A 15,878-nucleotide genomic window follows, 5' to 3' on the forward strand; every position below is an offset into this window, starting at 1 on the left:
ATCTGAGTGCTTCTGCAGCACTGATTAGCTGATAGCGAGATATTAAAGCTGTTTTCCTGCTTGGTGGAGTCCCAGTGTCTGCTGTTCTGGGTTTTGTCCTGCTCTCAGAAACAGTCTTTGAGAATTTTAAAAGGAAACATAAGCAACTCTAAGCCACAGTTTCCCCAGTGCAGAAAAATGGCATCATTGTGTGTTTCAAAAGATTTCAAACCATTTTCTGTCACCCAGGGCTTCTAAACACAGTTTGAAGTTCTGTGAGTAATAAAGGGAATCTGCTAAGAACTAATAATGGGAGAAATTTGTGTTTTGTGCAAATATTTGAACAGTAGGCAACATGCTTCTCCTGTTCTTCATGATTGCTGTATTGCTAAAGGATACATTGCTAAATGTGCTTGACAGAGCAGTCCAACATGTTCCTCAGTGTGTGTTCTTATCGTAGGCAGCTATTCAGCCTGGGCAGCTATGAGCATTTTCTAAACCTGCATCGTGTCAAAAGTCCAGCAATACCTATTCCTGAGTATGTGCTGAAAGGTTCTGTGCATCTTGAAAAGCCAGCAGGACGTTTGGTATAATTTCTTTAGTGTAGATATGTTGCAGCCTGCATAGTCCTTCCATGCTCTATTGGTTTGTACCCATCCCAGTGCAGTTACGTCTATATTGTGGATATGACTCACATGGTGTAAACCAATTCAGAGCTCCTGCTGTGCAAACAAGCTCTTTTGCCATTTCTATTTCTGAAAGATTTTGGTTTCCTGTGACCGTCGAATGATGGGCATGTTTTCCTTCTAATTTCCTTACAGATATCAAGCAATGCTAATTGTAGGCAAAAGCCTTTCAAAACCTTGTTCTCTTCACTTAGACGTGCTAATTATAAAGCACTTACAACATCAAACCTAAGTACGTTTGTGTTGGCTTTTAAATGAAACTGACTTCTGGTGGATCTGCAGTCCTCCCTCCTGACTCAGCACTGGGTTCTGCCTGGAAATGGAGATTGTAACTGGTGGCAAGAGCTTCAGGTTTTTATTTCTTTTTTTTTTCCCAGCACAGCGTGCTGGGAATTCCAGAATTTGTCCTGCTGACTTGAAGAAACAATTTAGAAGTGCATTAAAGTAGTTCTCATGACATAGTATAATGGTTTGCAAGTTATATATGTGCCTTGTCTGTTCTCCTAGGCATGTTTTCCACAAAGCCTGCGTGGACCCGTGGCTTAGTGAGCACTGTACGTGTCCAATGTGTAAACTGAACATTTTGAAGGCCCTGGGAATTGTGGTAAGTTGGACTGGACAAGTTCTTTTCCCTTCCATCTCTGGGATTCAGAGTAGGAGGAATGCCTCTAGGGCAGAAAAGATGAAGGCTGTTCCAGTGCTCTTAGTCAGAAGGGTGTGGGGCTGTGTTGCCATTTGTTACCAGGCTTTTTGTGCTGCTGATAAAGTTCATTTTTGGTGGTTGTTTCTTCCCCTAGATGATTATTAAGAATATTCTATTGCGTTCCTATTTATAACATTATTCTTACTCCGTTGCAAGTGTATTGCGTTCTCTATAGTCTTCCCTTTTCTCAAATTCTTTCTGTCTTCCTTTGTTTTCTCTCTAAGCTTTTGTTCTTACTTTGGTCTTCTGTAGATGCTCTCAGATCTGTTGGCCTGTTAAATCCATGCCCAGAGGTGCAGAGTGCCATGGCCGAGGCCAGCAGCCTTTCCTTCATTGTGCATTAACCAGCCCTTGGCATGTAGAATCTCAGAGGACTGCTTTTGCTGACTGATTCACAAGGGAATAGACTTAAAAAGGTCAAAGAGGTTCATGTTTTTCCCATATAAGTAAAAAACTGTCAGGTAGGAGCAGTGTGTTTTCAAGGAAAGAAGTAAAGGAAAAAGGGAAGAGCACATTAATTCAAATTTCTACCCTGTGATCCAAAGGTAGCTGAGCTGCAGCCGCAAAATGAAGCGTTTGTGTGGTTATCCTCTGTATGTGGGTTCATTCCACGTTGAGTATTGCACCCTGTAACGTGGGATCGCTGTGTTTTTCAGCCCAATGTGCCGTGCACAGATAACGTGGCCTTTGACATGGAGAGGCTCAGCAGAAGCCAGCCTGCCAGCAGGCGCTCAGCGCTCGGCGACTTCGCCAACGACAGCTCCCTGAGCCTGGAGCCCCTGCGCACCTCCGGCATGTCGCAGCTTCCCCAGGATGGGGAGCTCACTCCGAGGTCAGGAGAGATCAACATTGCTGTGACAAGTAAGTTTGCTTTGGCTTCTGTTACAGTTCTGTGGCTTTCCTGGGACGGGGCTCTCGCTTTGCTCTCCTCTGTGCTGCAGGGCTGTGATAAAAGGTTCCTCCTGCAGAAACAGAGGTGAGCTCGGTGACTCTGGGCACTCCATATCGAAACCAAAAGCTGCCTGCAGCAGTGCCAGCACTTCCATTATTAATCGTGTATCCATTTAGAAATGCATACAAAGAACAATGGGTGAACTAAAATGGTAGCAGAACAGCCCTCCTGAATTTGGTGACCGGTGTAAGCTGGACTGCCAAAACCATTTCCAAAATACATCCAGTAATTTATAGGTACGTAAACATCTTAGCCAATTACTACTTCTGCAGTCTTTTTTTTTTTTCCTCCTGACAGCATTACTGTTGGAATTCTGATGTCCCTTAGCAGATGGCTTTTCTCACAAAGTTTTTGTATTAAAAAAACCTGTTTTTTGACATACCAACATTTGAGCCTTGTCCAAGTGTCATATGACCTGAGGATACTATTCCTGCTGTACTTGTTCCTATGGATGAGGGCTTACAGCATGGGAAATATGCTACTTACCTGGAGTTTTTATTGTATAATGGCTCTGTAACAAATACATCATGTGGAATTATATCATTTTTCTGTATGCAATGGAATCTCAATTTGATGCATGAATGGTTGCTTTTCTGTGTGAACTGCAGAAATAGAATTCATTGTCTGGTTTTCTCCTTGTACTTCCCTTACTTGTATCTAAAATCTGGATTTGAAACCCATGCCACTATCTGCTGCTAAGGAAAGCAGTGTAACTGATGCAGTCCGTTACAGAGTGTCTCTTCAGACACTTGAGCAAAGTAAATGTTGCTAAAGGAACCTCATCTCACAGATCACAGAGCCCAGGTCCAGAAATGTCTTGATCTGAGAAGGAAAAATCCAAACATGCAATCTAGATTCGTTGCCAAACCAATATGTCACTTTGACCTGCAGTGTTCAACTTCTCATTCATCGTGTTTTCAGTTGTGTTGAACAGACACCAAGGCTGTTTATATGCTCTTTTCGTTGTCATGGATGGGAAAGCTCTGTAGTTTAACTGCAATTTCAACTGCTTGGTTTTACAGAAGGTGCTTTTGCTCTCTACTCCCAACCATAGCACTTACCTTGACAGATGGGATGCCAGGGTAAAATGAGAAATATTAGCAAGAGCTCATGCTGACTGTGTTTATCAAATAAAGCTTTAGAAAAGGCTGTTGATGTTTAGATCTTGTGGATGACACGTGCATTTTTTGATGTTAAACCAAAAGCCATATTCAGTAAAGGTGTTTGTATTTCACTCTATTACTATGTGCTAAATTCATCTCCAGGAGAGAGAACTTTGAATAGTGAACATTCTTTAATAGTCATCTTTGTTTTTAATGTCTATACTTACATACTAACATTGAAATTATATTTCCTGTTGTTTTTCTGTCTATTATGTGGAAAATTGTAGTTGTTTCACTGTCAAATAAGTGATCTTATCTTATTTATTTTAAAAATAATGTGGCATTTATTGAGGAGGAAGGGGGTGAAGACACAAGTGAAGTGTGAAAGTAAATGCGGTGTGCTTACGTGAAGAGACACATCTCAGCAAACCCCAACCAACCATAACAGTCACCCTCCTGTCCTGGGGGTGGACTGAGATTTCATTACATTTTCCCTCGTTCCCACATTTCCCTTCACACTGTAAAGTAATCTTTCTTTATCGCCAATCCTGGAGCTCAGCCAGGAGATGTTGTTGTGCCATGCTTGTTTTCCACACCTCTCTCCACTTCTTCTTTGCTAGCCTTCTCCCGTCAGTAGCTCTGTGGCTAACCTCCTTCTGCTTCGCTTCCTGGTGCCACTCATGGCTTAGAAGCCCTTTGCCTTCCGCCAGTGGTGTTTGAGGGGAATGTTGGCATCGCTTTGACATAAGCCTTCTCCCACGAGTGATTTCCTCCCTTTCCTTTGTCAACAGAAGAATGGTTTATTATTGCCAGTTTTGGCCTCCTCAGTGCCCTTACACTCTGCTACATGATCATCAAAGCCACAGCTAGCTTGAATGCTAATGAGTAAGTAAACATTTGGCTGTTTCTATATGTTTCTGGTGGGTGTGTGTCACAGGCAACATTGGGAAGAAATACCATGAGAACAAAACAAGGAATTCTAGATAGATAGATATATGCACTTTTCAAAATGACAGATGCCTTTTCTGCCTTTTTCAAATGTAAGCCTCCAGCAGTAGGTTCCAGGGTAACATCTGAACTCTTCCTTAATGTATAGTTAGCTGAATGGTCTGAGGGAATCTCACAAGGTACGGATGAGAGAGGGCGAAAAGAGAGAATGTGTAGATCTGTTTGTTTTTTTTTTAGTTAGTGGTCTGGGGAAGTGTTGGGTTTGTCATTAAATCCCCATGTTCAAAATTCACCCAGCAGAACCAGGAATTGCTGCCATCCGTCACCTCTGACAGTTCCCACCTCAATTTCTGAGTCATTTGATATTTTAAAAAGAAATAAGTGAAATAAATCCTTTTTTCCCCCCCGTGAGCTCACTTCCAGCTGAGAAAAAAAGATATTTAGATGACTTTATAACTTTTTCTATTAGGGGAGAGAGAGAGAGATGTAAGCAATGATTCGCAACCATTTCTTGCATCTTGTGTGGGTAGAGCTGACCTGTCTTCTGACCTCTCATTTTAAATGCTCAAGAATTGCACTTATTGGACTGCTTACACCCATTCGTTCTTAATTTTTATGGACTCATTGCTGCTTCCCTGCAGACAGGCTGGGCCAGAAATGATTATCATGTGATTTCCAGTCTTCCTCCATAGTTCTGTGTGTGGGCAAGTATAAATCTGTTCTGCAGATGCGTTAGCTAGGTAGAGCTGGCTGTTCTTGTTTGAGGTGTACAGAACATCTGGACTTGTGATCTAGATACATAGATATATTGGAAGGCAGGCTCCCCTGTGCAGTATGGAAGTATAGCTTTGTAAAGATAATTCCAGTTTGTTGGTTTTGAGATGAGAGGAAAAAAAATAAATGCAAATACTTTCCAGAGAGCCACAAAAGTGTTAAGGTTCCCTTCTCAGCAGGATGGAAAGATGTCTGGTAGACTCCAGTGTAGGATTTTTAGACAGTCTCAAACTAATCTTCAGGAAAGTGGTGCAACTTCTTCAAGGTTATCAGAGTTTTTCACATTCTGCTAATTTGTGAATCTTCCTTTCCTCTTCTTTGCAGAATCTAATTCCAAAAAAGCTTAATGGGGAAAAGTTTTAGATCTTCAAATAGCCTATTCAAATATTCTGGCTGTTTTTTTTTTTTTCACATGTCAAATTCTTGAGGTTGCAACCAACTATGTGCAAGCTAACACTGTAGCTGTAGCTGAACGTTGCTAATGTGCACCCCAGAGTAGCTTGGGAAAGCATGGAGGAAGATGAGATGTGTGCATGTGAAACAGGAATATCTGTGTTCCTGGTATTTCCACATCGCTAGGAGGAAGACAAAGGAATTGTAGTCTGTAGTATCCACCAGATGTGGGTGCTCATGGGAGTTGCATTTTTACTTTCTGTTGCAACTCCTTTTGTTGCCTATTGCTTGATTGGCTCTTTTTATGGGAAGGGCAAGCTTTGCAAGGTGTATGAGTAAGCCTTTTAAATGCTCCAGCCTGTGTAATTAGCTATTTCTCTCTAACTTCCTCTTGCAGGATTTTATTTTTTGAGTATTGACAGTGCTAACTGTAACATAAATATTCTGTACCTTTTTTTGTGCCCCACAGAGCAGAATGGTATTGAAGAAGTGCTTTCCGGATGATTGCCTCGGGGAGAGACACCTATTTTTATGCTTCATTTATCGATCGTGCAGCACAAGCGTTTATTTAGTACATCCTATTTTTTCATAAAATTTGCTGATGCCAAAGCTTTGTATTAAGGAAAAAAGTGATGAAATAAATGAACTTTAATTACAAAATCTTACTCTGTGAGTTTTATTTGTCATGGCCATTGTGTTAGCATTGTTTGACAGACTTGCAAATTCTGTTTTGTTTCTTTTTAATGATTTCATCTCTGCAGGTCTGTAATCTCCTTTCCTTTTGGGCTGCCCATGCTAACAAGTGGAAATCTCACACTGTGCCGTTCTTATGATGCCACCCAGCACTGGAATGACCAAGTGGTATAACTGGCAATTGCTCGGTGCCAGCTTAGTAGGGGGGAAGGTTAGTAGGGCATTCTGGTGTGTGATGGGCTTACCTTGACTTTAGCTGAAACTTGATGTGAAATATCATTTTTCTTCAGAATCTTTCCTGTGCCACACCAGGAGGAATGCAGTACCATTTCTGTCTTCAGTTGCTGCCTAAGGTTGGCAATAGAGTTTTTGAGGCAACCGCATCATAAACCCTTTCTGTCTGCTACTTTCACCCCACCCTTTTTCTGCTAAAAGTGAAGCTAATCTAAACCACTTCTTCCTTCCCAATACCAAGTGAAAAAGTAATGTTTCCTCTCCTGATATCTTTGAAGCTTTCTTTCATTCTACTGCAGGGTTAACTGCTGATCAGTTTAGGGCGTGAAGCATTGATAATGGTCTTTGCTGTAAGACAGAAACTCTGCAAACCTGTCCCTTCTTGCCATGTCTTCTAACTGGTGGGGAAAACATCTCTCATCTGCTGTCCTCGTTTAGGCTGTTTCACACAAGTTCACTTATGCAAGTGGTGTATGAGTAATTTCCCAACAGTCAGTTAAAGCACGCAGGTCTGCAGCTCAGCTAAGTGCTGGTGCTGGGGTTAATGACATGGGGGGGAAGGTAAGAGATGGGTGAGGAAAATATCATTGACAGAGTTAAAACCTGATCTGAGTTTTGTTTGTTTTTCTGGTATAAAGATGCAGACTTACGAAACATGGTACTTTCTAATTTAATTAAACAACGGAGAGAACAAATTTTACTGTAGAATTTAATTTTTTTATGCACTGGGAAATAGGGAATTTAATTTTATTTTTATGTATCGGCGCTTTTAGGATTTAGGAACGCAGCCAGAGTATACATTAAACCAGTTGCTTAATTCCTATTTGTCCAGCAGGTTTCAGCTGAGAAGGCAGCTTTAATAATTGAAAATGAAGTATGTGATAGCTTCAGTACATTTAATAGAATTATTTTTCATTGTGTCCTTGTGAAAGTTTGGAAGAAACGTGAAGACAATAGAGCAATAAGTGTCTTTTGAAAGACTGGAAAACCCCGTTATAGTCACGGATGAACGGAGGAACCTCAGCCATGCAATGTCTGCAGACTGTCTCCTTGAAAAATGCAGCGTTCTGTCACCTGAGCTTGTTGCCAAAGCATGGAGGAATGAGGACAGAGCATGATATAGGGTACAGGCTGTGAAATAAGAGTTGTATTTTTTTTTACCCATTTCTTGACACCAGCAGCGTGATTGGTGAGTTTGTCCTTACCCAAGAGTCTTGAACTGCTTGGGATGAAGTGCTCTGGTCGTATTTCTGCATGGAGAAATTGTGTCTACAGAGGGACAGCAGCTTATGGGTGGGCCTTGATTATCCATCCTGAGGGTGTCTGAGTGTTTCAGGACAGAAAGGTAACAGCAGCTGATGCTTCCTACTAATGCACCCACAGTGCTGTCTGTAATTCTCGACCTTTAAACTGTGCTGCTTCCGTAGCATCTTTGGATGGGATAAATTCCAGGCTCTAGTGGGCTTGTTTTCAACCTTCAGTTATCTGAAAAATTCATCCAAACTCTATAGCGAGGAATAGTGACAGAGAACACTGAGGAGTTCATTTTCAGTACATTAAAACTGATCACAGGCTTCCTGTTTGTTTTCACCATACCTGAGGGATAAATCTTAATGTCTCGTAAGCACAATGGGAGAACAGATTCAGAAGCTGAATTTTGGAGCTGTGGATGTTTCTACCTGACCTTAAAATACATTTATCCAGTAAACCTAACTAGACTAAGGCCATGTGTTTGAACACTGGGCAGGATGCCAGTGGCTACATGCTTCATGTTCCAGCTAGCAAACAGACTGGCCTGAGCTGCTGGGCTCTTCCAAGCAGGCAGCAAAGAAAGACAGCAATGCTGGCAGTACACAGTGCACCTGAGCCTCCTGAGCCTGTCTTTGGTTGCAAGAAGAGCGTAGTTGTGTCGCTTTGCCCTGCTGACTCCACTTCCCTCTCTGTAAAATGTGGGTGATGATACCGATCTGGTTATTTAGAGCACGGGTCTACGTGTTGAAAAGCACTGAACCGCAGCTGGAATTTGAGCACAGTGCAGGCTGATGGCAGCCGTAATGTGCTCTGGTGTCCTGCCCGTGCTGCCCTCCTTGTGGAGGTCAAGAAGCATTGTATGGGAACACAGCCCTACGTGTAGTGGGTTGGCCACATGTAGCTGGTGAGGTGTCTGGAGGAGCTGGTCACAATCTGACTTAAACAGTAAGAAAAATATATCTGATTTAGCAAACCAAACAAAGAGATGTTCTGTTTCAATGTCTTTTATCTACAGGTAGGTAGATTATATGCTTTCTTTTTTCTTTAAAGGGTTGAGAGGTGTGGTCAAGCATGCCCATAATCCTGGTGAAAGGAGTAATGGTGAAAAAATTACATGGAACAAAAGATGATGGGGAGAGAGGCATTTGGAGAAAGGCTGAATGATGTGTCCCATATGTGGTATGAAAGCAAAGCAGTCCGGGTCTGTGTGCGGCCTCCTGGAAGTGGGTGGGTTACAATTCTGTTGCCAAGAAGCAAGAAAACATCACAGTAAGGAATTTCAGAGGTGTTGGACATGCCCTTTTTCAGATAAATTTTTCAGTTGTTGTCAGTTGACCTGCCTGCCTGTTGGTGGAAGCTCACCCTTGAAGCAGTTGGAGTGGAAGTGTCCCCACGCAGAGGAAATGACTGCGCGGCTGTCTGCTTCCTAATCCGTTGTTTGATTTCTGCGTAGTGAAAACAAAAGCAGCACCCAGCTTTAAGAACCCCTTTTGTTTTGTTTCAGCATTGGCTGTTCAGTGTGTAAGGTTTCAGCGGGTGGAGAAAAGGGGGAATGGAACAAGCAATACCCAGGGTTTATTTCAACAGCGAGTAGAGACTCGGCTGTCACAAATTAGATGATCCTTACCTGTGACACAGAGCAGAAGAATCTCAAAATCAGTTTTATCTGCTGCAATTCCACAGTAGGTTGGCTTGTTGTTTGTTTTGAAGAGACTGAACCATCTGGACGTCATTGTTTCAAGTCAATGTTTTACGAAAGCAAAAAACAAAGAACACTTTTTACTTCTTCCATTTATCCAATTGAAACCTTTAACTTTTGGGACACGTTTCAGATCTAAAAGGTGGGTTTTGGTGATACCCCAGTGTGAGCTTCTGCAAAGCATGTGTCAGTGTAGTACTTTTCTTCCAAACACCTGCACATGTGCTCTTACACAATGTAAGTGCTTGTTTCGGTAAACTCTGTGATCAAAAATGAGTTCATTTAATACTGAGAATTTTGTTTCTGAGTGAGAATGGTGGAGTAAAGACTTTGTCTTTTCTGAGCCTTTTTATGGTGAGCGGGAAAGAAGGAAGAACTGTTGAGAGCAGTAGTATCTGAATTCTTGGTACCTTTTGTAAGCTCTTCACTGTAGCATGGCATGGGCTGGACTCAGAATTTGGCAGAGAAAGGAGGAGTTAGGCACCTGAATTCTGCCAGAACAGAAACTGCAATCCCCTAAGCTTCTTGCTTCACTGATGCCTGAAGGTGGAGGCACTTCAGTTTGCTGAGTTCCTCCTTGATGATCTTGGAAGCTCTTCAGTTATCTTGAGTTTGGCTTACGTGGGTGCTGGGTGTATTGTAATCTAAGCAGCCTTGCTCCCAGCTAATCCCTGCTGGGATCAAGAAACCAGGTAATTTCATATCTTGGCCGAGGGCCTGATCTGATAGATGTTTCCAGAGGGAGCAAAATATACATCTTTGGACTTGAAGAGCCAGCTTCTGTCTGCAGCGATGTGTGCTCGCTTCAAGTATTGCTGCTGTCGCCAGCATTTGGAGAAGAGGGCTGGGTCTTCATGGTTCTTTGTAAGAAAATATGTTGGTGCCTCTTTCCATAAGATTCCTGCCATGCATGGCGCAGGACACAGGGCACCTAGCAAAGGTTTCTGGTTCTGTGAAGCTGTAAACCAAAAGCAAGGCGCAGTGCGAACCTCAGGCTTGCCCCAGCCTTGCTCAGACTTGACCTGTGTTATCTGGGAGCGCTGCTGGCGGCAGGGTTGCTCATGCATATGAAAAGCAGTGCTTGGAAGCAGCACATGGATGGAGGCAAAGCCCTGCAGCACCTCCAGATGGGTTGGGCAGGGGTCAGAAATGTCAACTTCATGTTGCAAAGACATTGGGACAAAGATGAGGTGCACATCAGCACCAGGCCCAGTGGGCTTGTAGGACCTCCAACCTCATGGCCAGGCCTTCAGCATGGCACGGCAGATGGAGCGTGTTTAGTCTGTGGAATAAGGCAACGTGTGGCCTCATCCAGGCCTTTGCCAGACGATTTCTGTCACTCTGAGCAGGGATGTGACAGGAGGCAGCAGTAGGCCTGGCCTTGCCAGCAGAGTCTGGTGTGCCTCAGTGACTGGTGGTACCAATGTAAATGCTAATTTTCCTGTATGGTGAGGGCTTGCAGGCTGTGATCTCTCCTTTGCTATCCGCCCTACGCAGCTATTGTTGGTTTGTGTTAAGAGGGGTCTGTGTTGTCCACATGTTCTGTGTTTGCAGTCAGAATTCACACACAGGGATGCTTTGCTTGGTTCTTTTGTGTGTCCCTAACCAGGTTTTGTTCTCCTTCTTGTAGGCAGTCACTTCTTTCATCACAATTCTCTGTCTCCTCGAAGTCTGGTCTATGAGAGCGAATTCTCCACCATCGAGCCTGCTTTGGACATGTATGACGAGAACAAAACCTGAAAGGAATCCACGTTCCTTCCTGGCCCTCTTTCTGTTGTTTTCATTTCTCATTCCTATTGTTGTGTACTCTTTCCATGGATCTCCTTTGTCTGAAGAAGAGCTGCTTTTTCCAGAACACGAGCCTGCCTTCTAGGTCACGGAGATGAAGACAGCTGTGGTGGTTTCTGCGGGTGGCACCTCTGAGCGCAAGCAAGGTTGTCTGATGGAAGTTGCTGAGTAACAGCATGGGAGCTGTGTGGGCCCGGCCTCGGCGGTGCGGAAGAGGCTTTGCGATGGTCCTAAGAGTTTGTTTTGTACTGCAAATGCGTCTCCTCAACAGGGGTATGCTGGTTTTAATGGTCCCAATTGTTGGGCGGAGTCAGAAAGGGAACTAGTTGCAAAGGAGCTGGCCAGTGACTGGTAAAAGCACTCCATATAGCTTGGTCAACCCATAACCTTACTGTGAAATACCCCTTTCCAAGAGGGACCTTCCAAGTGCGTTGAGTTTCCGACGACTTGCTCACCCCTGGGCGACAGCACGCCGGTCTGACGTTATGCAGCAGAGAGGCCCTGTGTCTGCAGAAAGATTTCAAGAAACTTGATGCTTCTAGTTTTTTTTTTTTTTCTCCATTTCTATTGAAGCAGGAGAAAAGTGGCCTACACAGAATACGTTTTTGGTCCTTCCGTGTGCTCCAGTCACGTGAGTCTCTTTCTACAGAGAGGACGTTCACAGAACCAGCACTTGATCTACCTTAAAACCATTAGACTTTTTGAAATATGCAGGAATCTAATTAGCTTTCTTTCTTGCTTTACTTTTCTTTTTGGAGGGGTTTAAAAAAATCCACCAAATTTTTCACTGAGGTTTTTTAAAAGCCAGCATGTTGGCGTTACGCAGAGAAAAGGAGAGAGGTAAGCTTCTTATCCTGTTCTCACGTTGAGATCTGCAACAGTTAACCAACAAACACGTTCTTCAGGCCATGCCCTTTCCCACTGACATCAATAACGTGAATGCAGAAAGCAGAGGAATAAAGGAAAGCAGCGACTACTTTGGGACTCAGCATGAAAAATCCATTTTTACTGGAGCATGCCAGAAGCAGTGGGGAAATAGAGATTGGTTTCAAGCTTCTGAATGTATAACGTGGAGATGGAAAGCTGAGTTCAGCCATCCATAGAGCTCCTCACATGAGCAGACGTGAAGAGTGAGGGCTCCTGCTCTGTTTCCTCCTGGACAATGCAGAGCTGTTTGAACGTTAACATTTTCTCCATTGCAGTCTCGGTTACTGTAGATGTAGAAATGCATTTCTGTCCTTGTAATGTGAAACACGGCTTCACTCTGTATAGGAAACCTGAGAAATCTGTAAGTCTAAAAGAAAGGTAGGTAAGGCATTTCCTGCCATGCTTTAATTTTGTCAGCTTTTGCTACAAAAGTTCCCCTGCTCAGTTTTTTATTTTCACTGTACAGTGGTCTACTGACGTGCATCCTTACCTGAAGCGTGGCTCAGCTGTGTCTTTAACACACACGTTTAAGAGAAAAACCCAGCTCTGCAAAATGAGGAAACGATCCTATTCACAGAGTATGTTCTGTTGCTGTGTGTCAGCTTCATTTAACCTGGCAATTCAAGGAGGGGTGGTGTGAAGGTTAGAGAGGTTTTTCTCATAATACCCACGTTTCCATTTACCACATGCACTTTTATTGCAGTCCAGCCAACTTTAGAGGTCTGCTCACACCCCAGACTTTTCAAGAGCACAACTTCAATGCTGCCTTCCCCAACCAAGTGGCAAGGATGTGGAGCCCCTTTGCTGGGGCGGGGTGGATTGGTTGGCTGCAGGCATTGCTTTGCTGCTCCACGTGGCAGCTGTGTGCACGGGGATGGGGTGCAGGTTGAGCAACCCTGACTTCATCATCACATCTTCCCGACAGTGGGCAGGGCACTTCCGAACAGAGACATCCGGAAGTAAAACACCATTGCTCCGGGGTGTTTCAGGGCTTGTTTTTGTCAGTGTTGAGTAGTCAGGTTGCAAAAAAGCTGTGCCCAGGTGTTTGTAGTTAAACAGAGTGAGGCATTGTGGCTCCTGATGGAGCTGCCAGGGTTGGTAGGATGGGATGGGATGCTCCCAAGGCCTTGGAGGACTTCACCGTGGTGCATTTTCCCTACACAGAAGCACCCAAGAGGTGCCTTGTGCCACAGTCCCAACATTAACACCAGCAAGGCAGTGTGCAGAGCGGGCTGTGGGAGCACTGCTGGCCGCTCGGGGTGCTGTGTGCTGGGCACCCCTGGGCACTGCCCTGCTGCCTGGGCACAGCCCCGTCACCTCCTGCGCTGGGGCTGCGTCAGGAAGTTCCCCGCATTGCTTCCTGTTGTGCTTGGCTTCCTCAGTGCAGGGTTGGGTTTGTTTTGAACAAAGCAATCAGTTTTGTGCCAGAGTAGAGGAAGACAGCTCAAAAAAGCAGATAGAAATTAAAATGAGCGTTAGCGACTACAGAGCCCTAAATGGCAAATTAATAAATAATGCCATTTGTATTTGATTAAATCTCCCTACTTCTAAACTACCGTTTCAGAGGAACGGGGAACAAGAGTTGCCTCCGATGGTGCTGGCTGGGGTCTGACATGGTAAGGAAAGGTCCCATCTTTGGGTTGACTGGATGATCTTTTCCAGCCTTAGTGTTTCTCTGAGGGGCAGCTGGGGCTGATGGTTGTGTAATGGACATTGTGGGTTTGGAAGGTCTTGCAACACTGGAAACATTAAGTCTGGTTGAAGCAACTGATCCCTACGTGCTGGGACGTGCCGTGCCAGGCACTTGTGTACTGTATTGTATTTAGGATGGGAAAGAGGCAGCACAGCAGCATGGGTGATTTTTCTGGGCTGTGCTGGTAAGTTTGAGATGTTCCTTTTAATATTAATCAGTATATTTAAAAAAAAAAAAAAGCTTGATGAGCATCGTTGTTCTTGTTCTATGTGGTGGTGCTGTGTGTGGTCATTTCATAGACGTAAGGTAGATGGCAGTCTACCAAGAGCTGTAGTGTCAGTATCTTGGGAGATGATTTTCTAAGTTTCAAAAACAAAAGTGTTTTTTATCAGAAAGCATTAATTTTATGACTTCTACATACAAAAAAAAAAAAAAAAAAAGAGAACCCTTTTATGTTTCTCCAAGCAATCTAAACCCGCTATTCCACCATCCCTTCCCCTTTTCCACGTCTCCTGTTTTTGAAAGTTCTGCATGTTCCCATAAGACATTTGTAAAACTGAGGTTTGTTTGTGTTCTTAGAGGATAACTGCCAGTAAAAAACAGACTGTAAGTGTGCTTTTTACCTATAGTGCTAACATTAAATATTACATTTGAAGCATGTTAAAATTTACTTAATGCCACTCACGAGCACTCCCTACGTAAGCTCACGTGTTGGCGCCTGTTTGCGCTGCCCCATTGCTTCTAGGATGCTTGCCTTGGCATGTGAGGGCGATTTAGGAATAGCCAGATATCCTACATAAGCCAAAGAAAGACAAGTAGTTAAATATGTGTGTTTAGTACTCTCTTATGGGACTTCTGCACATCTGTTTTGTTTGGATACGAAGGATGGGGTAGCAGGGCTGAGCTGACTTACAGTCTGTGCTTCCTGGAGGGCACACTGACTAAACTGTTAAAACACATCTATGTTTTTGCTCCGCTAATAATCATCTGGTTTTACAACAAGGGAAGTTGCACGGCACAAAGGTGGGACTGCTGTGCTGCTCCAAGCCCTGAGCTCCCCATCATCCCAAGATTGGCAGGCAGTGCTCTGCTCCTTATCACCCCTCGCTGCACATCCACGCGTGGCCTCATTTTCCAGCCCCAGCCATGCAGAAGAGCGTGTGCCATGCTGTGACAGCTTGCTTATGTGTTGTTATATTTAAAAATCTCATCGCTCCTTTTCCTTTTTTCTGCTGTAAGGGCAGAGCAGGGGAGGGCTGAGAGATGCTCCAAGCTACCTGCACTGGGGGAAAATCAGGAGAAAGTTGCTTGGAAATATCTTGGAAATAATCAAGGAAAGTGTGATGCCTGCTTTTGTTGGACTCACTTCCAAAACGGGCAGGGGGGGCTGCATGGGGTGGGGGCTGCTGCCCAGGGGCACGTTTGGCACAGCCAGCATGGGGCTGAGTGCTTGTGCTGTGTGCTAAGGGCTGCCTGTTTGTTCTTTGTGCAGTAACGCCTGCGGTCTCCAGGTTTTAGAGATCCGTGGCATAAAGTGTTGCCCCCAAATAGCCCCCTAAAGCTTAATAACTAAGCGTTAATATTCCTGCAAAGCAAGAAGTGCGTACTGTTTTATTCAGAGCTGTTCAGAGTGATTTCACTGCAAAGCTGAGGTGTAACTGGGGGGTGGGGGGGTTCACAACCCTAAAGCTCTGGGAGCACCTCCTTGTGGCCACAGCTCCATCTATGCACCGCATCCACCAGAAAGGGGCAGGGAAATCCGGGGCTGCCTTTGGGACTGGGGCATAACAGCAAGTGGGGAACAGAACTACAACCACCATTGGTGTGTGTGCAAAACAACAGCATGCTGGGCTGGTCGCTGCAGGGTGAGCGCTCGGCGCGTCGCTCCGGCCCTCGGGAGGCTCCCTTGGAACTCCCTGACCTATTTCGATGTAAGTATAACACTGTATTGTAGTTACGTGGTATATGCCAATATGTTAATAGTGTATACCTATTAGGGTTTGCTAACGTACTACATTTCAATAAAAAGCAATTTAAAAGAGCACGTTTTGTGAG

At 44.2% G+C, this 15,878-nt stretch overlaps 1 protein-coding gene across 2 annotated transcripts in view; it reads left to right on the forward strand.

Annotated features, from left to right (window-relative positions):
* Positions 1-15,871, forward strand: part of RNF130 (ring finger protein 130) — a 41,947-nt gene extending 26,076 nt beyond the window's left edge. The window contains exons 6-9 of one of the 2 annotated variants that reach the window (XM_031598296.2): positions 1,173-1,269; positions 2,025-2,229; positions 4,215-4,308; positions 6,008-6,198. In XM_031598296.2, coding sequence (XP_031454156.2) covers positions 1,173-1,269; positions 2,025-2,229; positions 4,215-4,308; positions 6,008-6,023 — 412 coding nt within the window. In that variant the 3' untranslated portion in view covers positions 6,024-6,198. Of the gene's footprint in view, positions 1-1,172; positions 1,270-2,024; positions 2,230-4,214; positions 4,309-6,007; positions 6,199-11,045 lie in introns of those variants that run through there. The other variant, XM_031598295.2, reaches the window with a different exon arrangement.
* Positions 15,872-15,878: the final 7 nt, after the last annotated feature.

Source organism: Phasianus colchicus, chromosome 15 (genome assembly GCF_987193195.1).
Source record: "Phasianus colchicus chromosome 15, bPhaCol1.hap1.1, whole genome shotgun sequence".
Lineage (NCBI taxonomy): Eukaryota > Metazoa > Chordata > Aves > Galliformes > Phasianidae > Phasianus > Phasianus colchicus.